Source organism: Pseudonaja textilis, chromosome 2, assembly GCF_049901715.1.
Source record: "Pseudonaja textilis isolate UNSWEBS1 chromosome 2, rPseTex1.2, whole genome shotgun sequence".
NCBI classification, from domain to species: Eukaryota; Metazoa; Chordata; class Lepidosauria; order Squamata; family Elapidae; genus Pseudonaja; species Pseudonaja textilis.
In genome coordinates this window covers 34,385,700-34,412,619 of record NC_141991.1, presented here as the reverse complement: position 1 = coordinate 34,412,619, position 26,920 = coordinate 34,385,700, and the positions used below count along the sequence as shown (strand labels likewise).

The following is a 26,920-nucleotide window of genomic DNA, read 5'->3' as shown; positions in this document are numbered from 1 at the left end:
GATGATTAAATAATAATTTATTAACAGTATTTTCACAAACATTCTAAAGAAAATTCAGAAGTCTCTAAACTTAAAATTTGTTCTCATTTGCAAAGTATTCCTTTAAAAAAGCAAGGAGAAAAAATTATATCTTATAGATTTGTGTTTTGGGACATGTTTTTCAATTCCCGTTTTGAGTAAACCCTTCTTTAATGCTTACAGTACATATTCAATCCTCTTCTCTTGCTAAGAGAAAGTAATTCAACAAATTGATTTTTCACTTGTAAGTATGTAGAAGGGCACTAAATATTTTTCCCAAGCAACACATTTTCAACTTTTAACCTGATAGCAGTTTTGCAAATTCATTCAAGTTATTTTGGAATACATTGAATTCAAAACCCACTGTTCTCCAGAATGAAACCCACCATGCAGTACAATTGTTAGCATGCACTTCGGTGATTATTTTTGTACTCCACGGTATGTGTCTTCTCTGCCAACAAAGGGAGTCCCATTATAATTTGATTAAAATGTACTCAAACATTTTATGACATTAATATTTATTGCTTTATATGAATACTGTATTGAAAGCCCAAGCATCCAGTTTACACACAAATTATACAATTATATACCGTTTCACAATGGCAGTGAGCACTCTTTACAATCTACAAAAATCTACTTTACAGAAATTTAAAAATTCTAAATATCAAAAAGGTACAGTTGAAGAAACAGGTATAAATTTGGCAGCCAGTAAATGTGACTGGGAGGTTGTATTTTGAGTGTTTTTACACATTGATGTCTGAAAAATATAGTGTGACATATTTAAAGCAGTAATTGTGCTTTGAGCTGGTTTTGGAAAGGAAGTGTTAACGCTGGCTGTCAAAGTGGCATGTTCAAAAATATTTAGTTCACTTTCAAAATAATGTACAAATGGTAGCCATTCAGTTCTGATACATAACTAAGACATGCAATGCTGCAGCATTTCATATCAGTCTGATCTCCTACTATAAAACCATTATGTAATGTCAGAAATTTCCTCAGTTCACAGAAACTATCTTGTCAGGTTTTCAAACATTCCTGCTACAAAAAAAAGCTGAAGATATTATTTTGAAATCTGTTCTCAAGACAGTTTTTCAATAGTAAAATGGAAACCTATCTTCCAGGCACCTCAGAATGTACAAAAAGTGTTGTTTGAACAGAACTCTTGGAATGTATTTGACCTGGTACTTTCAACAACAATTGCATCTTTTAGGCTATCAGATGGGCCTAATTTTATTTGTTTTATTCAGGGGTAAAAATGTTTTCTTGAACTTGGTTGCTTCTGTCTGGAACAGAAAATGCATCTAAAGTGCAAACATAGATTTTCTTTAGATTTGTATATTATCAAGTATTTATTATATGCCAATGTGTAGCTTTTTCAAGCACAACATGTAGTCAAATGAAAATCTGTAAACCAACATAAAATTGAAGTGTTAAAAACCAAACCAAAAATTAACTGCTACAGCATTCAGGGGAATTAAAGGAAAGAGAGAGAAGTAATTAAATGTAGAATCTCCAAAAAATTGTCAGAATTAGAACTGCCTTCCAGTTTAAAAATTTTAATTGTAAATAATAAAAAACTATACACAGACCAGATTTGACCATACTGAAATTTCAGTGGCAAGCAGGACCTGAAGGAGCCAATATTTCACAGTAACAAGTACAAGTCCTTCAGGATTTAACGCACTGAGAAGTTCAATTTACAGCCTGCTTCTCTTGGAAAACTAATAGTCCACTTTTATTACATAAAATTATTTATACAGTGTAAAACCAGAGCCTCGTGGAAAATACTGCCTCTAAGCGTATTAAAATTATTAATCTTGTTCCATAGGTTCATCTGCAGCTTCATCGCTGTTTTCCACTGGGGTCTCTGATGCAATTTCAGGAGTTTCACTAATATTTGAGCCCAATTCTTCTTTGTCACTGCTGTCAGCTTTGGTACTAAAAGATCCACTGTTCTCACTATTTGGAGAAGATGAGTCTTTCATTTCTTGAGTCTGGTCAGATTCTCCAATTCGATTATTCTCCTCAGAAACATCTTCTTTCTCAATTAAGGAGGCACTGTCTTTGTCTATAACTTTTCTTTCTGGAAACACTTCTCTTGACATCATGAGAGATTCTGGAATATAAAGTTAGGAATATGTTATATGGATGTTTAAAACAAAACACTATAGGTTTATACAGGTAACAATCATGAAAATGCACCCTTTCTTTTCCTTTATGTGTCAGCAGGTGACAGCATTTAGTTGACCTTACTTAGCTGAGAATTTATATGTTTTGGTTAGTTCTTATAAGGGAACCCTTGGGAACTCCAAGTCTATTGCCTAGATTGGAAAATTGGAGAGGTGAACCCTGTAAGGGAGTAATGGCAAACCAATCCTGTAATACTACCAAGAAAACTGCATGATGCAACCAGAAAGAGTTAAGATCATCTTGAGGGAGTCTTTATTTGTATGGGGAAGTACAATATCAATTAGAGATAGCAGGGAATGGTACGGTACTCACAAGACATAGTTCTGTGTGTATTTAAATGTCTCATTTTGAGTAACAAGCAAAATATTAGAATATATTTACAGGTAGAAAGATTGGCAGCCAGAAATGGATCATTATATTCTGCTGCTCCAACCAAAACATCCTATTCTCCCCATGATGATATAACGCTAAACTAAACCCTTGTTAATTTCTATACTTTAATGATATTACAAGATCAATTATGTGATACTTTAACTAACCAATTTAACAATCTCCAGTTTCAGGAAACCAATTCTGATACTACACATTATTTGTAGCTCCAGGTTAAACTGTGCAAACCTTGGTGCTGTCTGAGCTTGTTTCTTTGCAGACATTTCATTACCAAACTAGGCAACATCATCAGTTCTAAGGGAGTATGGAGTATCCACTCATTTTATATGCGGGTGGCTTGTCCTGTCAATGTTTGGAGTGGGCTTGGTGGTTCCTTGATTGGACTATTCGCTGTTAGCTTGTCTGGCAGTTCCTTGATTTTTTACTTCTTTATTGTTGATCTAATGTTAATCTTGATGTTAATCTCTGCTGTTTTGGATGTTGATTGCTGATGAAGATTAGTCTGGGTCTTTTTGTTTCCTTTTTGACTTTTTGATTGTCTGTTTTGAATGGCACGTAGATGTTATATGCTTGTTGATGGCTGATTTGTCTGAATGCCATCCAGGAATTCTGATATTTTTTTGACTTGGCTTGACTTAAAATGGTCACAGTTGCCCAGTTGAAACTGGTTAAGTCTGACCATGTGTTGTGAAATTAAGGGTGTTTTTAACACGTTCCTGACTGCTAGCTGGTGTTCATGAATGCAATCTACTAGTCTTCTGCCTGTTTGTCCTACATAGTGGCTATTGAAGTCCTTACACTGTATGTTGTAGAGACTCTTGCTTTTATTTCTAGGTCTGCTGGCCTTTTAAGTTTACTTAGAATATTCTGGAGGGCCTTAGTTGGTTTGTGTGCTACAATGCCATATGGTTGTAACAGACTATTGGTGATTTAGTAAGATATTTCTGATGTATGGCAGTGTTAATTGTTTCATAGTATGCATTGGTTGTGCTATATTGGATGGAGTGGTCAGGCACTTTTTGATGAAGTTTGGTTAGTTTATTACAACTAACTGCAAATTGTAGCAACTTGATGAAATTGTATGGATATTTTGTTGGAAGATGTTGTATAGATGATTGGTATCCTTTTTCTGATGTTCAGGAATGCTACAGTGTATTTGTGCTCAACTACTGTGTTCCTCACAAAATAAGGTCGGGCCTTATTTTTTTTTGACCCCCGAAAAAACGGCTAGGCCATCTTTTCGGGGGTGACTTAATTTCCCCCCCCCCTTGCATCCTCAGGTGGGTGGGCGGCGACTGCTTGGATGTTGACCTTGGCGTTGGTGGAACACTTTGTATTGGGAGACCTTCCGCCACCGTTGCTTTCCCTTCTCCCTTGCTGCTGCGGCGTTAGAGCAATGCCGCGGCATTTGGCGCAGCCACGTGCGGCCAGTCAGGGCTCCTCCCTGCACCCGGAGGAGACACTCGGCTTCAGGAGCTCCTGTCTTTGTCTCCTACCTTCCCTTTGCCTTCGAAGGTAAAGACAATTATTTAAAAAACGACACCCTACTACAACAAAGTTTCCCCTGCCCGAGAGGGCAGCCCAACCCCAAGTGGGGAGGTGAATCTCCCAGAGCCGCAGCGCAGGATCAGCCCAACTCGGGAGAAGCATCCAGCCGCCATCCCTGCCTGGCACCGGGCAGAGAGCAAAGAGCTTCGCCTGGGGCGCCCAGCGCAGCTAACAGGCGGGCCCTCCTTCCCGGCAACAGAGCTCTCATCAAGGCAGCAAGCACCTCCCCGCTGGACCCTCTGCTTATCCCGCCAGGGCCGCGCCAGAGCCGTGCGGGCTGGGCAGAGCCAGGAAAGCGAGCCGCGGATGCGCGCCCACCTGCCAAGCAAAAGAGCCGGGCCGACCTGAGCTTGGCTTCCTTCCCAAGTCCCTCCAGCAGGAACCCGAAGGTGCCACTGGGATAGGCTGCCCAAGGCAGTGATAGCGCCCACCCGTCCGCGGACAGGGAGGCAAGGTGATGGCAGCGCTGCTTCCCTGGCCGTCGGAGAGAGCCCGAAGCCCCCTGTCCTTTCCACCCCTCGCCCAGTCCGTCCCCACGCATCTCCAAATGCGCCGGCAGCTCCAAACGCTGCAGCGGAACGGGCATCAGGCAGAGGAGCTGACTTGGCGGGGCTCAGCTCAGAGGAGGACATGGCGCAGCCCATCGCCTTGCCTCCCTGTCCACGGATGGGTGGGCGCTATCACTGCCTCAGGCGGCCTCTCCTGGTGGCCCCTTTGGGTTCGGGCTGGAGGGACTTGGGAAGGAAGCCAAGTTTGGGTCAGCCCAGCTCTTTTGCTTGGCGGGTGGGCGCGCACCAGTGGCTCGCTTTCCCAGCTCTGCCCAGCCCGCACAGCTCCGGCGCAGTCCTGGTGGGATGAGCAGAGGGCCCGGCAGGGAGCCGCTCGCTGCCTTGGCGAGAGCTCTGCCGCCGGGAAGGAGGACCCACCTGTCAGCTGTGCTGGGCGCCCCAGGCGAAGCTCTTCGCGCTCTGCCCGGCACCAGGCAGGGATGGCAGCTGGGCACTTCTGCTGAGGTGGGCCGATCCTGTGCTGCAGCCCCGGGAGATTCGCCTCCCCCCCCCCAGGGTTGGGCTGCCCTCTCGGGCAGGGGAGGTTTGTTGTAGTAGGGTGTCGTTTTTTAAATAATTGGCTTTACCTTTGAAGGCAAAGGGAAGGCGGTGACAGGAGCACCTGAAGCCAAGTGTCTCCGCAGGGCTCCGGTTGCAGGGAGGAGCCCTGGCTGGCAGTGCATGTCTGCGCCAAACACCGCAGCGTTGTTCTAAACGCTGCAGCAGCAAGGGAGAAGGGAAAGCAACAGTGGCGGAAGTCTCCCGATACGAAGTGCCCCACCAACGCAGGCAGCACCATATCCAGGTATGCAACAAAAGTACTTCCTAACGGCAAGCCCCCCCCCCCACCATTCCCATTTCACATGTTTAATATAAGCCTTAATTTGGGGGGAGGTGCTTAATTTGATTTTATGCCAATAAAACATGCTGGGCCTTCCTATTGGTGGAGGCCGTATTGTTGGAGAAACACAGTACATAGCGCTCTTAAACACTTTCTCTTATGGGAGGTTGTGTTGTTACTTTGATAGTAGAGCACTCAGTTATTGTGGATGGTTTTACTTTAGACTCTTTGTTTTTAATTTGCCCTAATTGCCTCTGATGATGAAAATACCCAGAAAGGGTAGCATGTTATTTTCTTTTTCCTTTAGTTAATTTTATACATTTAAAGAGGTTTTTGATGATTTTGTGTGTTCTCTTTAGTGTGACAAAGCAAGCCCCACGAACACTGATAAGTATATAACCATACATGTGTACTTATATATGTATATAAAAAGAGGTGAAACCTCATTCCCTACTAGCGCTCATGTTATATAGCTATATATAGCTAGCTAATGAAACATCTGCAAGAAAACAACCAAAACCCAGAAAGCACCAAAGGACCCCACAATTTGCTAAATATCGCAGTGTTACACTGGCATGAAGGCAGAAGATTAAAAGTCAGTTTAGTGACCTTTTATGAATTAAAGTATATGGAAATGTCACTGCACAAAAATCGGCTATTTGCAATGCCAATTTACAAAATACAACACACATTCAAATCTGACCATTGACAGAAACAATTGGAGTTCAATCTGAATTTAATACATAACCTGTGCAATTTCACTGTATCAAAACATAGTATGTTTATAGAGACGTATTAGAAAGACCACTCCCAGGTCTTTCTCATTCTCATAACTAGGATACTTCAAACAAACTGGCATAGCTTAAACAAAGTTGGATGCAGATCTTATTCTATATAGAAATGAATGGAATATATTACAACTAAATTATTATTTACTTATTATTAAATCTGATTGCAACTCACAGAGTTCAAAATAAATGATAAATGTAAATTTAAGCCATGTTTTAAACACATATTCAGGGAATACATTTTCTACTGAAATGATATATACCTTCTTCCTCCTCAACTTCTTCTTTACAATGCTGTCTCTCTCCAATGGCTTCTTTTTCTTTATCCTGAGATGTAGATGTTGTCTCAGTCTCTTCTACCATTGCTGAGCAAGCTTCATGGGAACCAGTCTTGTTGGAGGTTTCTTCAGCTTCCTCCTCTTTGTCAAATTTAAGTCTTTTTACTTCATAGCCTTCAATTTCTGATGGATCTTCCCCAGGATGTTTATTTTTTACAGGACAGTTTTGGACTCTTTCAGGCTCAGATGCTGGCAATTCACTAAAAGACAGAAATATAATGGAAACACAAAGGATCATATTTTCATATGAAGAGTTAAAGCAGGGATATTGCCTCTTAAGTAATCAATCCTATTGATTTGAATAACTTCTACCGCTTTGCCTAAATATAACTATATTAAATGTTTTGATTTACACAAAGTAACTATTCTTGCAATAAAGAAAACAAAGTTTTCATACAAACCAATTGTGCCAGCATCACCATTCCAATTCAACAGGAGTATCTTGTATAAAATCTTGTTTTAAGTAAAATGATGTTCACAATGTATGAGAAATTTGGTTCTTTATAATCAATGCATACAATCCAGTATTGGTGCAAACAGATTGTTTTTGCTTGTATAATAAAAAAAAAATCCTTTCTCCTGTCTGCAGCCTGTTAAATCCCTACTGAATTTTTAAGAACACAAGGGAATATATAGTCAACTGCTACTTCTCAATTCCATAGTCGGAACAAATTCCCTTAGCTGAATTTTTTTTAACATGTCATTGAAATTTAATTTCCCACAACAGATTATGATCTAAGTATTCACACTGATTTTAAAGATCAACAACTGAGGTACTCTAGGATACATTATTTATAAACATCCTACAGTATCCTAATGTAGTATTTATGCATTAAGACTTTTAAAATAAGAAAGGAATAATTCATGCCCGCATGAAATCTGCCTGAAAAGAGGTTGTGCTTATTTTCATTTTGGTGAACATTATTTTTCAAGCATTAACAGAAAATACAGATAGCCCTTGACTCAACTACAATTAGGTTTGGAATTTCCATTGCTAAGTGATGCAGTCATAAAGCGAATCATTGTATGACTTTATTGCTTAGCAACTGAAAGTCTGGCAGTCCTAGTTGCTGTTATAACTCTAAATGAGTGGATCATTAAGTTGGGGGGTGGGGGCGCAATGTGAAATGAGCATAAGTAGGCCAGGAAAATAATACACTGCAGCTCAGGGAGTTTCTTGGCCTGAAAGAAGCCCCTGAGCCACAGCAAAGTCACACCCACAGTCGACCCAGCCTGGCCATTAGTGTGGCGCAAAACCACTGTATCCCAGGAAATCTTGACCACTGTGTTCCACAGGCCCTGCTGTTCCCAGGTGATCTTTGCAGTTTTCCTACCACAGCTGAGATGTGCCCAGACTGACAACTACTGTATCTAAGACAGGTGCTGGCCACATCAGGCCTTCTTACAAAGTCACTTGTGTTGTTCTCCAAATTGTGATTCATTCTCCAAGTAGCCGTCATAATGCTTTGGAAAGCTTACAGAAAACTTCAGAGGTCTTCCCTAGGCCTTGTGAGAACGGGTCTGCTATTTAAAGAATGGAGAGCACACACCTCTTTCCTGTGATGCTTCAAATACCAAAAAGGCTTTCTGAAGACTTTCCAAAGCACTGCAAGAATGGACTGTTTTATTTGAAGCATATGTGGCGTGCATGACTTGGAGAAATGATGCGAGCGGCCATAAAAAAAAAAGGCTTGTTGAGAGCAGGCCAAACAAGCCTCATCAGTAGCTGGAGGAAAGTGTGAGCACAGGGGAACTGCGGCTTTGAATGGGGCTGGAGTTGAAGCGCCTCTGAGGTTAATAAGTACTGGTGGGCTGTCAATCACCCAAATTTTAATCTTTGGAGCTAAGGTTGTAAATCCCTTGGTTCAGTGCCACTGTTCACATTGGACACTCACTGAAGAAATGGTTTTTAGATTGAGAAACTTTTTTTGCTTTTTCTTAATATGGCATGTTATGATAGAACTAAAATGTAAAATTTTCAAGGGAGAATGTGCTTAAAAAATAAAATATTAATCTCAAGAGCACATTTGAAGATATATTTCTTTTACAAACCTGTTAATTTTCTCTTCAGTTTGCAGGAGGCCCAGCTCCTTACTTTCAGAACTGTCTGGTAAACCATTTGTAGTCATAGGAGGTGACAGAGAAACTTTTGGTCGAGTTACAGGTCGGGGTGTCCCAGGACCATTTATATTAGATCTGCAAAGGAAATATTTAATTAGTCAAATCTGGAAAGCCAAATTTCTCTTAGATCCCTATATAGATATATATATATATATTATTATTATAAATGGACTTCCGCCAGTTGTTTAATAATGAAAGTCATATAATTTTTCCCAACAGTACTGAAAAACTATTCAATAATACAAAACACTTCCATATAATCAAAGTATAACATTAGTATAACAAAGCATAACTTAAGTAATCTATTATCTATCTATCTATCTATCTATCTATCTATCTATCTATCTATCTGGAAAAGCATTTGATCTCCCAATTCTAAAAATAATTTAGAACAGGAAATGACCTGATGCAAGATTCTGAATTATGGTTAAATATCCAAGTGTTTTAAAAACAAACATTGAAAATTAAATAGTAATCCATCATCTTATATTGTTTAGAATGTGATCATTTTAAGTACTCTCTCTTACCTGTCTGAATAACCCGGTGAGTTTCCTGGAAACATTACACCATTCATCCTGTTTAAACTGTTGGAATTATTTTTCCTATAAGAAATAAACATGTTTTGAGATTTCTGCAATATATAGGTTTTTTTTTTTTAAAAAAACAGATTTTGGCTAAGAGCAAATACCTCCAGATTCCTAGAAGCTTTGTTTCTCCTTTTCCCCCCTCTAAAAGTTGTATAATTACAATCAATTATTAAAGAGAACCTGCTATGTTTATTTTTTTCCAACAGTACTGAAAAACTAATTATGCAAAAGCACAACTGTGTACTGGGGGGGGGGTGTCTTTAATTTTTTTACCATCTAATATACCTTTCTTGGCTCTAGTTCCACTTTCCTTTCCTGAAAATATTCTATTAAAGACCATGGATAATACATAGGTAGTCTTTGTTCAGTGACTGCCACATTCAGCGACTGTTCAAAATTGCAATAGTGATGAAAAAGTAATGATGTGAGTAATCCTTGCATTTACAACCTTTGCAGGCCTGAAATAAGATCATTAAGCACAGTCATGGTTTCACTCAGTGACTGCTTTGCTTAATGACAAGTTGCCAATCCCAATTATAGTCACTAGAAAAAGACTGCCTATAAACTCTTTTTGTTAGCTCTCTACAAATTCCTTGTCAATTTATACTGAAACAAAGTAGGTCTTATATCATAGATGAAATATCCCAGATTTTATAGATAGTCCTTGACTCAGGACGTCAACTGAGACAGGAAATCCCAGAAATAACTGAACCCATTTTTTTTACATTTTTTGTTATGGTCATTAAGCAGATTAAGCAAACCTAATTGGTTTTTTTTTTAAACTAGAAAGTGGTTAAAAAGTTGTAAATCATGATGATGTGACTCTGTAACACTATAACCAATACCATCTCAGTCCCATATCCAGGCCTGAAATGCAACCGAAAGATAATCCACCTCCATCCAGGTCTCTTTTCCAGCATAGGTGAGAAGACGAGATACCTACCAAATGGAACGACAGCTGTACTAAGGGGAAAGTTCTCTGCTAGTCCTCTAACCACACAACAGCCCAAAATCACATAGAGGCCTCCCGTTATCCAAAATGTTATGTCTGAATCAAACCGTTCCTTCTCAGGGCGCCATGTTGTCTGTCACAAATCCTCAGGGACACATGCTGAACAACTGGCCAAACGCTGCTGTCTGGTGATCCAGTGCTGCAGCCTCCCTGCGTCCAGTTCTAGCCTGCAGCAGCTCCTTTTCAGCCAAACCCCTCGGCTGCTGGTCACGGAAAAAACCCAGCATAGCTGCCAAATGCAGCACCTCTGCCACCTCCACCTCCGAGCAAAGCACAAATAATGCCTCCAAAACAAAACAGCTGTGTGCCAGCTGTCGGAAACTGGCACACACCCAAGGCAGTCTCAACACAGCTCCTACTCTTGATAACACTATGGGAGACAAAGCAAGAACAGATGCTTAGCATAGTTCTTTCCTTCCACAGTTAATAGCCCAAGCTGTGTGGGTTTATAAGCAAATGTTGAGGGTTAAATCTCATTTCATGAAAAGTAGCCCAGTGCAGATCAGGTAGGCTGCAACATCTGCTGTCTCTGAAAGCCTTTGCTCTCATAAGTCCAGTATAAAAAAGCAATCACTCATAAGCTAATACAAAAAAGAAAGCACCCAACATTAAAAAAATCGCCCAAAAGCAAGCACGTTACCCTACTTCTTATATGACCACCATTAAAAAAGGCTGATTTGTTGCTATTCTATTTCCTAATAAAGTTGACCCCAAACTACCTGTTAACAGGAAATTTTCTATGCTGGTCCCCTCAAACCTAAGAACACCATCGATAACAAATGCATTGCAATCTTGACAATGAAGCAGTCTCAACTTTTAGAATAAAGGTAACCAAGGTCATACTCACTCTGAAGAAGGATATACACAGCTGACAACCATAACATTCTGTAAAATAGGGGAAAAAAGAAAACATCAAGACTTATGGAAAAAGTAAAAGCAAATTTTACAAGTCAATAATTCATCTTGTAGTCCTACATTGTTTGGCTGGTCCTTATTAGTATCTGATTCATCAGCTCAAGCTGTTTGTCTATATCATAAGACATAGATAAATTTCTGTCTTCCAGACTTATGCATCGTTACTTCCTGATTCCCAGTCAATCTGAACCTTATCTCTGGCATGGCACTGTCTTCCTCTGAGGACCAGTTCTGTGTAATGTGGTAAGGCATGAGGTAAACACCAGAGGATTAGGGATTCTAGTCCTGCCTTAGGCTTGAAACCAGCGGGGTGGCCTGGAGCAGTCATTCATTATGAACCCTAAGGAAGGAGGCAATAAAAAACCACTTCCTAAAAACCCCTTGCCAAGAAAACTGCCAAGTCCAGGCAAGATTCAACACTAATTTGAAGGCATGTACATACTTCCTCCACTTATTTTCAAAGACTTCTTTTTCAGCCTGCCTACTCTTTCCCAATTGATGAGGTAGTGGGATGGGGTAGTATGATCATTCTCAATCTTTGTGACCTTTTATAGGCTGGATTTTGGAATTAGGAGTGGGCAGCACTGAGTTGCACTGGTCCTCCTCCTTCCTCTGGAGTCAGTTTGAGTCTATGTTGATTGAGGGAGGGGCAAAGATCCAGGTGGTAGGGGTGGGGGAGATCCAGACTATGGCCCTACTCTTTCAAGGTACCCCAGGGCTCAAGTTCTTTCTCCTGTCCTACTTAACAACTACATATGGCTACTGAGGGAAGGTGATTTAAGGGTTTGGGGTGAGCTATTATCAATATACTAATGATACCCAGCTTTATAACTCCACCCGCCTGAGCAATGCCATGGACATCCTGTATCACTGCCTGGAGGCTGTAATGGCCTGGGTGGGTTGCAGTGACCTTCAACTCAATCCAAGCAAGACAAAGTGACTTTGGGTATTTAGGGCTTCAGGTGACAAGGTTTTTCCATTAGTCCTGGATGTGGTGGCATGGCCCCAGATCGACCTGGTGTGCAATATGGGGGTCCTCATGGACTCATGGCTTCGGTTAGAAGACCAGGTGGAAATCATGGCCACCATAATGGCCTTTGTACAGCTTAGGGTTGCATGTACCATTTGCACCCATTCCTGAATCAGTTTTGCTCACACTCCCTCTTCCCCTTGTGACTTCTTGCCTGGACTACTGCAATGCAGTCTGTATGGGGCTACCATTGAAGAGCATTTGGAAAGTTCAACTGGTGCAGAATGCAGTTGCATAGGTAGTAATGGGTGTCGGGTATTCAACACATGTAGCATCACTGTTTCGTGAGCTGCATTGATTGCCAGCATGCTTCTAGGTGCAATTCAAGATGCTGGTTATTTCCTTTAAAGCCCTTCATGGCTTGAGGGTCAGGTTATATAAAGGCCATCTTCTCCCAGTTGTTTCTACTAGTTCTGACAGGCAGGTTGGGCATACTGCAGGTCCTGTCAGCAGATGGAGCCATGACTTCTCTGCCGTAGCTTCTGCCCTCTGGAATATTCTCCCTGCAGATATCAGGATGACTCTGACCCTGTTGGCTGTTCCACAAGGCCATTAAGACTTGGTTATGTACCAGGGCCTGGGCCCCTGAATATGTTCAGAGTCCCCTTTGATAATTGCATTAATATCCATAGGAACAGTTTTAACTTGGTGCCAGATATTTATTTTGCATCATTTTAATATTTTTTTGTTTATGATATACGCCACCCTTGTTGAGATGGGCAGCTATAGAAATCAAATCAGTCACTGAAAAAAATAAAATCATTCCAGATCAATCTTCCATAGTACTGTGTACGTGGAAATGGTTAGCATCAGTAAATGTATTTCATCAAAAAGTCAAATAAATGCAAATCAAATACAATAAATATAAACCCATTAAGCAACAACTAAAGACAATACTGAAATATAATTGAATTGCTGTTTATACTATATAACAATTCTAAAAATTAATTAAAAAAACAAAATTTTGTTAATTCTGCTAAAAAGGTTAAACAAATTGAAAAAGCTACAATTTTAGTTCAAGAACAATTCACTATTACCTTTTCTACTCCTCTGAGAAATTTGTCTATTCCTGTGTAATTCCGCCTAGGATCTGTTAGCAGCTCACAAAGTCGCTGAATAGTAAATGGGATACTGAAACAAATTGAAACAAGCTAATTTTCACTTTGAATGCATATTGAATGAGAGAGAATGAATAAACCTATTCAGCTAGTACATTTTTAAATCTATAAACTGTACATGTACCACTTGTTCATTTATTAGCTCTAAAACTGTATATTAAGTAAACAGTAGGTGGAGCTGCAAGATCACAGAAATATGTGCTTGCCTCCAAAGTGTCCTATGATGGCTAAAGAGTCCTCAACCATTCACTTAATATATCATTCATTGGATAGTACAAAAAATTAATAAGAGGTGAACCAAGTGAAGAATCTCTTGCTTTCAGATGTGTGCTGAGAGATATACTCAGCTATAAAGGATTCTGAATTCTTTCATAGGAAACGATACAAAATTAACCCACTGAAAATATGCTTTCATCAAATACAATAATATAGAATAACTGCTTCGTTTTCAAATGTAAATGAATCTATTTAAAAATTAAGATATCAACTATAGCTATTTTCAGTGAATGATTAATATACTAATAATAGAGCAGAGTAGGCAGTTTGATGACTCGAAAGCATCATGATAGGATGCCTATTGCAAATGTCAGAGCTATGTGAGTTTAAATGTTGATTAAACAAAAATAACTTTCCATTTTAAATTGGCTCCTTATTCATACCCTTGTTCAGTTCAGTGGAGGCATCTATTTTAAAAATTCTCTATAGTGTTTCAGTGCTTAAAACATCTTCACCAAGTGTCAATTGTTCATAAGTACAAACTCTATCCCTGCCAATTAATATAATAGATTCTGCTCTCTGGAAGAGAAACTGTAAATATGTAACATACATATAATTTATACAGATTAATTCCTGACATGTTATGAATTAACAGTAGTAGTCCTTGTGTTATGTTCATTCATTGATTGGAAGATATTCTGATTCTGGAAACTATCAGGGAATTAAGAAGTCAAAGTTTTAATTCTGATAAGAATAAAACCTTAGTTTCTTAAATTAATTTCCTAATAATTCCCTGTCTCAGGAACCCACTTTGGAAATTTAATTACAACAGTAGTTCTCAATCTTTTTTTTTACCACAGACCCCTTTAAATGGCTTCTGGGGTCATGGACAAAGGGTGTCAAACTGGCAGCCTACAGGCCGGATGCATCATGCCCGCCCCAGCTCCATGAATGGGAAAAACGTCATGAAACTCATGTGACAGCAACATGACGCAGAAGTTTGACACCTGTGCCATGGACCATCAAGACTTAACTCAAGATTTAAATTGTAACATTTCTTCAAGCCTTCATGGACTGCCTGTAACATCGCAGCCCCCCAGGGGTCCATGGACAACAGGTTGACAACTACTGCATCACAATATTTCCCTTGTTGCACCTCCATAATTAAGTTACTCATTATCCAACTGCAATTCTAAAGAGGATTAGAATCTACATTTAAAGTATGATTTCAAATAATGAAAAAGCATCCTAATTTAAAAAGTAGCTTGCAGATTTAACCACAAGCAACTGGTCAATTCTTGTATCAAAGGAAGTTGGAAATTACTTTAAACAAAACATTTCTCCCTTATTATTTGAACTCCATTTTGGCTTTTCTTTGTCACTCCCTTTATAAAATTATTTTTTCTTTGCTTTTATATATATATATATATTTTGAAATTTAAACAGTTTTGAAAAAAAATAGTCAAGGAAACAAGATGTAAGACCTGAAACAGTTAACATAAACCAACAGTTAACATAAGCCAATGTCATATTAACATGATGTATCTATGTAAATTTTAAAGAATTCTGTTAAAAAATAATTATAGTTTGAAACAAAAGAAAAGAAAGTCACAATGAAAACTATTAATGGTCAGGCCATTAAACTATTCCACAACTTGGAGAAAAGCCAAGTTTTTAAAGAACAACTAAAAGGTTCCAGGGTCTGATTTACACTGTTATATCTGATATAAATAGAAGCTTAAAATAACTGTAGATACATGTCCACTAGAATTTGCAGTAAAATAGCTTCATGTATAATCTGAGTTAAGAGGAGACAAGCAAGTCAATTTCACAGAAAAGTGCAATTCAAAATGTTTGCGTTAAGAATTAGAATTTTGCCAACATTTATTTACACCCATTATTCATTATGCAGATATGACAGAAAATCAATACAATATGAAGGTCAGAACAGAATCCTGAATTTGATGACAAATCAAGTGGTTTAAACAACAAAGTTACGGATATAATTCTGCATACCCATTAAAGCCAGTAACTATTTTCAGAATCCGTTCTTTCATCTCCTCAAAGGGAATATATTCCACATTAGGATTAGGAGGGCCTCTTGGCTCAGGAGCAGAAGTTCTGAAGTCATCCATCACTTTTTCCAGTTTGAAAATAAAATATCCTTTAAATTGTGACCACTGAATCCTAAAAAAAGAGATATACAATACATACTTAACATTAAAAATAAAGTGTTAATCATATATTAAAACAATAAAGCAAGTTTCGCATTTTCTATTTTTCAGGAAAGCAAGAAAAACGTGTGAGTAAATGCAAAATATGCTGTTCTTTAAAACCAAAATGAGTTGTCCTTGACCTATGACCATTTGTTCGGTTAGCATTCTAAGTTATGATGGTCCTGAATAAATGTGGTTATGACTGGCCCTCAAGAGTTCTGGCTATCAAGCACTTCTGTAGCCATTTGATCAAAATCTGGGTACTTGGTTAACTAGTTTGTACTTACAACCAGTTGCAGTACCCCATGATCACCATTTGAAGCCTTCCCTGCTGGCTTCCTCAGAAAATGAATGGGGAAGCAGGGAAGGTTGTAAGTTACAGGGTTTAATCATCAAATAGTCCCAGATGTAACATTTGATTAAGGACTTAGCTTACTTTAATGTTAATAATCGATTTGGTAAATATCAGCAATTTAACACAAATTGATACACCCACTGTATTTGCTTTCAATGTATTTTATTTTTCCCTGTTTTGAAATACTAATCAAAATGCTAATATTAAAAAAAGCATACATTCTGGATTTTTATAATAAAGTATTTTGGTTTGTATCCAGACTTAGTAATGTCAACAGAAATCAGTGGGGGATATTTTAAGTCAATTTTATATTAAAATCTAACCCTTTGGTAATTTGACAAGAGCAATGATTTAGTTGTTTCATGAACAAGATTCATTTTAGGAGTTATTCATTTTAGAGGAATGTTGAAGAACTACCAAGAAACAGGAAGAAAGAAGGATTACAGCTGTTACATAAATGCATTTCATAAAACAAATGAAGCATTCGACCAGTCATACTATTAACCTATGACCTGGTTCCTTAGAAACAAATTTACTATATATAATCAGACAGAGAGATTGCATTGTTGAAAGGCACAAACTCTTTTAAGAGCTTTATCACATACTAAGAGCTATGAACTGTGTTAAGAAAGATGTCTTTTGTCCTTTGATGGAGCAAATGGTCAGTCTCTGCCATTTTCTTGACCTAAGGTTTTCAGTAAACATCAGAATTACTTCCCTCCTTCCTCATTCAGCTGCTGGCTTGAGAAGGTTGCTCCGTCTTAGAGAGAAATGATTGATTCAAAGGAACCCAGTTGGCTTTGTGCCCAAAGCAGAACAGAACTCATGATTTCCCAGTTTTCTAGCTTGATGCTTTAACCATTACACTAAACTGACATCACCTACACATGCCCTAGAGTAGACAGCTATAAACCCTATAAAATTGAAAAACTGAATAGATCCTTTTTGCTACTTGCATAATGCCTCTTTTTGTAAGCAAAAGACAATAATGCAAGGCTTGCCCGTCAGTATTTCCTCTTGCCTTCAAATTTTCCTTACCCATGCTTTGTCTCGTTGATAACCAAGCCTAATGATAAATGTAAGGAGACAAAGTTGAGTCAAGTACACATACAATAATTTTTCCAATCCCAATACAAAAAAGGAGCCTGGCTCTTTAAAACTAACAAAATAACAGAGTTAGAAGGGATTTTGGAGGTCTTCTAGTCCACCCCCTTGCTCAAAGCAGGAAACTTTATGCCATTTCTATCTAGAATACAGATATGGTGTTCTCTCCAAAGTTTGAAAAAATATCTAGTTATAACTCTTGGTATTTGACATTCATGTTTGGTTAATAAACTGGCAGTGTTTATTTCAGCTTTTTATGCAAACATTTGAAATGATTGTGGGATATTCAGCAGCCCAACAAATGATACTACGCTCCATGAGTGTGGGCATGTTAAAAAAACTCATAGAGCAAAACTAAACTACAAGAAAAAAACCTGAATAATCTGTAGAAAGTGTGTAAGGCAGACAACAAAAACAGCAACTCGTCTCAAGGTATGTTGCCATGTTAAAATTCTCAGTTGCAAATCCACACAGGATAAAAAGTTAACAAAAAACTATTAGCAGATTTCACCATCTACATTAGCTCTAACAGATCTTATCAGTTTTAGTACTTTGATTGCAAAACTATTTTTCTTGTGGCTATTTTCACAAAAACTTGATTCTGCCTATTCATGTTTTTATTCTTTGTGTTACCATGGCTTCACTACAACATTGCTGCAACAAGACTCTCAAAGGAATGTACAGAATACAGTACAGTCGTTTCTTTAGCAACTGGGGTTTTTATTAATACAAGATCAGATAGCTGTATAGCAAACTTATTTTTCAAAGGTATCTCTAAGTTCCTCATATTATTCATACAGAATATTAAAGTTCAGTATTCTTAGAATGAGCAGAATACCTCTACCGGTGCCTAGGTAAGTGATTAAAAAATAAGTTAAAAGTAAGGCTATTGATGTGTTCTGCCACGTTGGTTCTCAACATAAATTGCACAATTTAAAACAAAATCTCTATTCACCTTTCCCCAATTAGATATTCACATGTCACAGGAAGTGCTACTTTCATACAACCTGTATTTTTCCGTCTAATTTGAATCAGATGAAGTTGTATAATCACAATCTTGGTAAAAATGAAATAATTTCCATCAATAATTTAACTTCCTCAGTGGAATATTACAGAAAAAATATACCATTTAGTTTTATCTTTGGTCCATAATCTATCCAAGAAAGGAAATTACCTATATTTTCCTAAAACAATTTCTTATTGAACTCTTACTGCTTGGTAAATGAGTGCTAGATTGCATTCACAGGAAATTATTTACTATTATCAGTATATCTTTAATCTAAAGAAACAGTAGCTCAGTGCATAGCAGTTTGGATCTACCTCAGGAAATCTGAATATAATTTACTCAGTCCCTGAAAAGCTTTTTAAAAGTCACGTTTTGTCTCATTTGCATGTCTGACACTGTACCAATAGTTTGCAGCTTTTAAAAAAACCAGAAAGGATGTCACACACTAATAAAACAACCTTATACAAGGAGATTTTTATTATGGATAGTTCATTAATTGATGCATAGATAAGCTATCAATGTGTACTATTGATGAATAAGTAAAATGTGTGTATTCACTTATGTGTAACTATATGACATGGTATCATGTACAACCAGTAGACTCAGCTGCCTCAACATACAAGCAACTGTTTAATCAGAATTCCTGATCTAGAGCTACATGGCCAATATCTCATGTCAGAAATGGAATTAATCCAAGACTGCAATGTGATTGATGAAATCAAATATACGACCCCATCTTAATCTCCTAATGTACTAATAAAGCTAAGTGGGTAAACAGCCCAATTCAAAAGATTTATCATAAACAAATTTAACTGAAGAGGCTTCTCATTCATTTTAGTAAAAGCTTTACCCATACACACACAAATACCCCCCCCCCCGCAAAAAAAAAAGATTAGGGGAATCTATTAAAGGAAATAATTTTGCCTCATCAAAGACAACTACTTTTCAGGAAAACATAGGATATGTTTAAAATTGTACATTATCTTCTTCTAACACATTTATATCGAACATAGTTATACTATTTAACCAACTTTATAAGATAATCCAACAAATTATCTAGTTTAGTCATCATTCTGAACTAAGAGGTATATGAGGGAAGAAATTAGACATTCTCTTGAATGCTCACGCAAGTTAAAATGTTAAAATGTATATATATCTACCTTTATCCTAAGTTATAGGTGAGTTACTTAAGCCAGTGGTTGGAATGCAGTATTGTGGGCTAATTCTGCCAAGTGTCAGCAGTTTGATTCTCACCAGCTCAAGGTTGACTCAGCCTTCCAAGAACGGTAAACTAAGGGCCCAAATTGTTGGGGCAATATGCTGACTTTGTAAACTGCTTAGAGAGGGATGTAAAGCACTGTGAAGTGGTATGTAAGTCTAAGTGCTGTTGTTACAGGTAGCTCTTGTGTTACAATGGCAATTGAGACTGGAATTTCTATTGCAAAGTGATATGCTCATAAAGTGCTATGTCACATGACTGCATCACTTTGCAATGGCAATCCTGGCAGTCTCAGTTGCTGTCATTACTCCAGGACTATGTGGGTCATTAAAGTGAGGGCATCATATGATTGCGACTTGGGAAGAGGCTGGAATCCCAGGCAAGCAGACTAACACACAAAAGTTACTGAGAGGGGGTGCTGCAGGTAGGCATAAGAAAAAGCAGCAGAGAAGGGAATAACTTGTGATTTCCTGTTGGCTTCTCCATTGACTTTACTTATGGGAAGCTAGCAGGGAAAGTTGCAAATTGTGATCACATGACTGTAAAGCATTGCAACCATTGTAATTGTGAACTGGTTGTCAAGCATTTGGATCATGATCATGTGACTGCAGGGAAAGTGCATGGATGTTGTTACAGCCGTTAACTATCTGTAAACAAAATATTTCTTCAATGCCTTCTTTCAATTGTGATTAAACCCCAGGGACTGCAGGTCCAAATTGTACCTAGAAATTGGCATATGGAGCAGGAAAGAAACAATGTGATTGAAGAAGCTGCTTTTTCTAAATAACAATGTAATTAGCTCACAAGTAATGTTTTAAAATTGATATTGATCAATTTAAAAGTTATTGCTTATCCTGCTTATTGCAAGATTGGTTACTAAACATACTTGGCAAAGAACAAAGTGTTCTATACAGTACAGAATTTTCTATCAAATCTGAGTTAATTGAGAAGAACCAACACCCACAGTTCTAGGACACAGTGCATTAATACATATTTGCTCTTGGTCTGAATGAAATGGAATTAATCAATAGATATTTTTCGCTCAAAACTGGTTAAAGTAACTTTCAGAATACTAGTTAGCTGAATATATAATGAATATATATATTTGTTTCTTAAGATATATATATATATATATATAATGTTAGCTGAATATAATATATATATATACATATAATGCCTGCCACAGTATTTTATTTGAATAAATCAAACTTTAATTGCCATCAGTGACCACTACAAGTATTTTATTTGAAAAATAATTTCATTAAAGGAAATTTCTGTTCTGAGGAAAAAACCACTAAATGTGTTATCAAAAAGACATCACTGCTGGAACAAGAAATCAAGCTGGAATATACCCTAGGTGCGGACTATGGAAATCAAATCTAAAAAACAAATATAAGAAAAAGATGGGTGGCAAAGAATGATAAATGATTGGATAAAATAATTGGATGTTTATTAATTCTGTTACACCTATTTTCTTTCAATACAAGACAAATTATGTGAATGAACTAGTTTTTCATTCAGGTTAAAATCTTGAATGTGCTTACTAATCTGAGATAAGTGGAAGTAGTTCTCAAATTATGACCATAATTGAATGGGGCAATTATGGTCATAAAGCAGGTCATGTGATCAGACCCCTTTCTGCAGTACTTGTGAATTAAAGGTAGCAGTTGTAAAGCAAATACCACAGTTCTTAAATAAACCCATTGTTCACTATGGGCTGATTTTTGCTGAAAATCAGAAGTGATTGCTGGCTCCCTACAAAGCCATCATAAATAGCAGTCACATGATTGTGGGGCATACTTTGCCAAGCACCTAAAATTGGGTCATGTGACTATTGGGCGGTTACACTAGAACTTTGAAACCAGTCACAAACAGTTTCTGAGGGGATCTAAGTGACCACTAAGGATTACCTGCATATTGATTATATTTACCTTTCAGTCAGAATGTTACTGACGTCTATAAGATTGGGAATTTTCATCACTTTTGAGAAAGAAATGGTCTTTATTTTTAAAACTATGTTAAGCCTTCTTCAGGAATATACCAGAATTTTCATGTATCTCATGTTCTTGCAGTTTATTATGAATTGCAGTTTATATATTATAATAATATATTGTCAAATAAATATCCTTTCTGAAACTTGTCTGAATATGTTTTGAACTGTCCCCAAAATCAACACATTCTGTTAGTACATTACTATACACTAATATTACTGTTGAAATATTAAATTCATAAGCCTTTTATGTAAAACGCTAACGGCCTTTATGAGTAATTCTCAAAGTCTGCTCTGAAAACTTGAAACACAATTTACAAAACAAATAATAATTTTCAACTTAAATTATTAGTCAGCTTACTGTATATTTCAGATATACAATAAAAGCAATCATATTTCCCAACTGATTAACCTAAGAAACAAATAAATGGGACTGAATGTTTTCAGGCAGCTACTGTGAATGCATACCAATTCATCAACTAAAAATTCCACAACATATTCTAGATGTCTTTTCAAATTAACAGATAATTATGTATCTTAAGCCAAAGAATTCCTGAATAGATACCTAGTCTAATAAAATCGAAAGTTGAGTCCTATTTCATTTGAGATTACATGTGAAATCTTCTACAGACATAGTAATTTTTCCAGAGCTTCCTACAGTTTCTTTAAAAATGTAGTATTTTAGCTTTATCCTTAATTACTTCATGATGTGTATTGAAAATTTCCCCATATTAATAGATGTAATATTGCCTGTAAAATAATTATTTCCTCCTTTGATATTTAGAGCAAAACAAAGACCTTCTGAAGTAGGACTGCTGATCAAATTTTATCAACATTTTTCAAACAAGAAGTCATCCAGATATTTCCACCCATGAGCAATAATGAACATAGTTGCTAAAAGTACAGTGGTATTCAACTGCTTTAAAACTCATTGAATTTGGTACTCAACACATTTTGATGTGAAAATTTTTGTCCTGTTATTTAGCATTCGTTTGGTACTCGACATACAATCTAGAACTTGTTGGTGTTGGCTGCTCTGTGACTCACTACATTATTCCTTATAGGAAAAAAATGCTTGATACTCATTGTTTTTGGTACTCACTGCATCTGAATACCAAGGTACCACCTGTGCATGCTATCAGAACTATATAACAAGAGAACACATTTTAAAGAAAACTGCAAACCTATTTTTAAAAATAATTTTAAGAAAACATTCAGAGAGCTATCTCTGAAGTTTGTTCACATTATTGTAAGAATCACTGCTAATTTCTATATTCTACATTCCTATACAATTATAAAATATTACTTAGTTATTAACATTTATTAATATTTATCTAAGCATTCAAAATATTTTCCAGTCCAATACATTCCTACATACTTTTTCAAATAAAAGATTAAAATTTCAATTAGAGACACTAGTACTGAAAATAAATTTATAAAATTTCATCTAAAATAAAGTCTATAGATAACAAAAATTAAAATAGTAGATATGCTTCTTCAAAAGCTGAAATAGTTAGGTATCAATAAAAGTTCTAAGACAAACCAAATAATGTTTCTCATTAAGTCATCAAGCTACAGATCAGCGATATACAATTTATTACAATAATCAGATCAACAAAACTACTATGGATACTGAAATAACTTGACAATGGGCCCTACATTTTCAAATTCCCCATAAAAAGTTGACAGGAACAAAAAAGTGCATGTTTAGGCTAATATAGCCAGTAAACAGTAGTTATATGCCAACTACTGATTTGGTTGTAATATATGAAAAAAACAAATAACTTATTACCAAGTGAAATAATTTGACTGAAAGAATATTAACATGTCACGACAACTTTAAAAAAAAAACAACTCACAAACCAAAAAGTATTTTTCCTTTTTAGAGGGGTGGTATGGCAAGACTATTCACTGGAATAAACATATTCTTGCTGGAAATCTTTCCCTTCTCTAGTATGCTTAATAAGTGCAGCTTGATTGTTTAAGTTCTTACAATAAATTTGGAAAGCTAAAGATCCCAGATTCACTAGAAAAAAATGTATTACATTAATACACTACTGTAAACTCTGGAAATTCGTCATCAGTCCAGATAATAAACCTGACTTAGATGAACCCACAGAATCACACCTGTCTTATTATTCTGAACTGCTTAACAAATCCCTATGGTTCAGAGGTGGCAATCAGCAGGTTCTGACCAGTTCTGGAGAACCGGTAGTGGAAATTTTGAATAATTTGGAATACCACCTCTGACTGGCCCCACCCCCATCTATTTGCTGCCTCCCAAGTCCCAGTTGATCAGCTGGGTCTTTTGCTGCCCTGCACAGGAGAATGGAGCTGGAAAGCAGGTTAGTGGGGTGGGGAGAGAATGGGGATTTTACAGTATCCTTCCCCTGCCACACCCACCAAGCCACACCTACTGAGCCACACCCACAGAACTGGTAGTAAAAAATTTTGAATCCCACCACTGCTATGGTTACTTTCTGTTTGTTCCTGGATCTAGCATACACTTCCTATCCTTACCTTCAAAATGTGCCATAGCTATGTCTTTTCATACTTCTGCCTTATACATTCCTATTTGTGTCATCTCTTATTTCTTCAATTCAAATCTATACTTGAATTTTTCATGAAGCATTTAGCATATTACTCTCCATTTCCTATTAAACCTTAGTATGAGAAACTGAAATAAACTCTGCACCCCATATCATTTTTTTCTCAAAAGATTCCCCATTACATCTCAATTAATATTTTGTAAAGTGTTTCATAAAATGGTAACATCCTAGTAACAATACATGGACCAATAAAAAACTCTAAAAATATTCATTCTCTAATGTCTGACACAAATTGTATGAACAACCAAATTTCAACTCCCCCCCCTCCTTCTTGCCCTCACTCCAATCTACAGCCAAAGCCAGTCTGAAGCTATGTTTGTTGGTTCTCTGTCATTCATCATCCATATATTATAAAATGGGAGCCACCCATTTAGTCTCAGTCACAAGTTCTTGGAATTGATGTGGTAAGTATGACATGAAGTTAAAAAGATATAAATCATTGTGCAGTATGCTATAAGATTTTGCGAAGACTGAACAGAATCTATTACAAAATAAGCACTTCCATGGTGTGTAACATCAGAATAAATAATCATTAAAATGATTCTGTGAAGGCTGGAACATCAAAATGGGCTTTTCTTATTGCCAATAATTAAAAAGGTCAGCAAATCAAATTTTGGACTTCAGTGGGACACATATTTATATAATGCTATCAAACCAAAATTTACATAAAAGTTCTGTTTTACTCTTACCTTTATGTAAGAAAGCTAGCATTTTATACTAACCAGTGAATCAAAATCTAATCTTTGCCCAATATCACATGTATACATTTTCACACAGGCAGCTACCAAATGTAGCAATATCCTGACTCAACATCTGAACTTTGAGTTCATTCTCAACTCTGAAAAATGATTACCACATAAAGCTTTAAAAAAATTTTTTAAAATATTACCTGAAATTCAGGGGAAAAGCATAGTTTGTTTTAAATCAGATTTAGATCAGATAAAGGCAGCTCTTGGGAGATTTATGCTACGAATAAGTACAGCAATTTTCATAAGCAAACTATTAAATACAGCAACTTTTAAATCTGAAACAAAGTTATTTGAATAGTAAAAGACAGGAAACTCTTGGTTCTTAATCTTGGATATCTTTTGGATTTATTCAAGGACACAGATAAGACTATCAGTAAAATTAAAACCACTTACATTGTCTCTCCAGTCTTGGCAACGTGACAAAGAAATTGATCCAATACTGGACAGACTTCCTTTTTTCCTCTTTTTTCAAAATCTGGAGAAATGGTTGGAGAAATAGAGGAAGGGGGAAACATGTAAAACATTCCTTGTGAATTCTGTAGTCTCACCTCTGCCTCCTGCCCCAGGTTTTTTCTAAATAGCAACTCCACCCCCCCCCACCCACACATCATTTAAACTTCAGAAGACACTTAACATGAATGTGGAATCTAATTTTTCAGGTTTCCTTCATGGTCTGCAACAGATGCCTGCCTCAAAGTTGCCATCAAGGAGAAAGAGAGTTCATCCACTCCTGGTCATTTTTGGGGATAGGGAAAAGGGGAGGGGGAAGGAAAGGAATAAGTATCAGGAATTGGGATAAAATGGAAGGGGGGTTGGAAAGAAACCCGGAGTATCAGATAGGACGACAAATAATTCCAGAAAGGGCAAATAATCTCGAAGAAGGAACTTCAAAGGGCCCTTTTAAGGGAAAAAGCGAGAGAATCGGGAGATGGGGGGGTGAGGGTGACCCCGTGCTACCCTCCTCAGCACACATTTTGGGAAGGCCAAAGTAGGGTCCCCAAAAGCAGAGCAGCCCAGACTGTGGCGGGAGTAAAAGGGGGACCCTTCCAACCGCCGCTTTTCCCCTTCTCCAAGAGAATTGCATTTCCTTCCCAAGCCACGTTAAGGGCCAGGCCTCCTCTTCCGCCTCCCAAGGTCGGAGGCTCGTCCGTCTCTCTCTCCCCTCTTCCCCGCGACCTCGAGGTAAGCCTCCCGCCCTCCCCGTCTATCCCAATTCAACCCCAGCCGCAAACCTTTCAGTGCCTCCTGGAGCCTCTCGATATCCATGATCCGCCGCCGCTGCTCCTCTTCCTCCTCCTGCCTCCCGGGGCTCTCGCAGGAAACAGGCAGCCGCGGAAGCGAAGGGAGTTCAGGTGTGGCTGCTCTACCGGGGACACAGAGAGGGGGGGGAGAAAGAGAGAGGGAGAAAGAAAGAGGGGGGGGGAAGAAGAGAGAAAGAGAGACAGGCAGAAAGAGAGAGAGAGAGAGAGAGAAGAAAAGTAACAACCGATTCCCCGGCGGCCGGGCTCAGCAGCCTTCCAACATGGCGCCTAAGCCGTCGCCGTGCGCGCTCCCGACCCTCCTCGCAAGCACACACCGATTTCAGCCTCTCCTCTTCCCGCCGGCTCGGGGGCGCGCTCGGAGAGGCGGGTGGAGACGAGAAGAGGGCGGGGCTGCCGGGGATGACGTCACCGCAGCTTCGGCGGGACACCGCTTCACAGCGCCGAGAACTCGGCAGGGCTCCGCCGTCTCGGAGTTGGTTCCCCCTCCTTCTCTTGCAAAGATTGGGGCGGGGTAGGACTCGAGCATTCGCAGGTTAATGTTTTTAGACGAACGTTTCTCAACCTTAGCAACTTTTAGGATGGTCGGCTTTTTTTTTTTTTTAACTTCCAGAATTGCCTAGCCATGCTGCCTCAGAAATACTGGGAATTGAAGTCCGCCCACCTTTAAAAAGTTGCTGAAGTTAAGATAGTTATCTGGATGAGATGTACCTGTGCATTTTTACTCAGCCCCTTTCTTTCCTCTCCTGTAGC

The 26,920-nt window shown here is 38.0% G+C and overlaps 1 protein-coding gene across 2 annotated transcripts; it reads right to left on the bottom strand.

The window, feature by feature from the left end:
- PPP4R2 (protein phosphatase 4 regulatory subunit 2) lies at nucleotides 1-26,654 on the bottom strand. Of its 2 annotated transcripts, XM_087923690.1 has the most exons (10): nucleotides 26,141-26,423; nucleotides 25,543-25,638; nucleotides 25,302-25,383; nucleotides 15,677-15,847; nucleotides 13,364-13,457; nucleotides 11,229-11,266; nucleotides 9,310-9,384; nucleotides 8,714-8,857; nucleotides 6,587-6,861; nucleotides 1-2,134 (listed from the first exon to the last, which is right to left on the bottom strand). In XM_087923690.1, coding segments are annotated over exons 3-10 (1,104 nt in total). In that variant the 5' UTR covers nucleotides 25,304-25,383; nucleotides 25,543-25,638; nucleotides 26,141-26,423; the 3' UTR covers nucleotides 1-1,829. The 2 variants fall into 2 exon arrangements, with proteins under 2 accessions (XP_087779816.1, XP_026578234.1); XM_026722449.2 differs by lacking the exon at nucleotides 25,543-25,638 and having other exon boundaries at nucleotides 26,141-26,654.
- Between the last annotated feature and the right edge of the window lie 266 nt (nucleotides 26,655-26,920).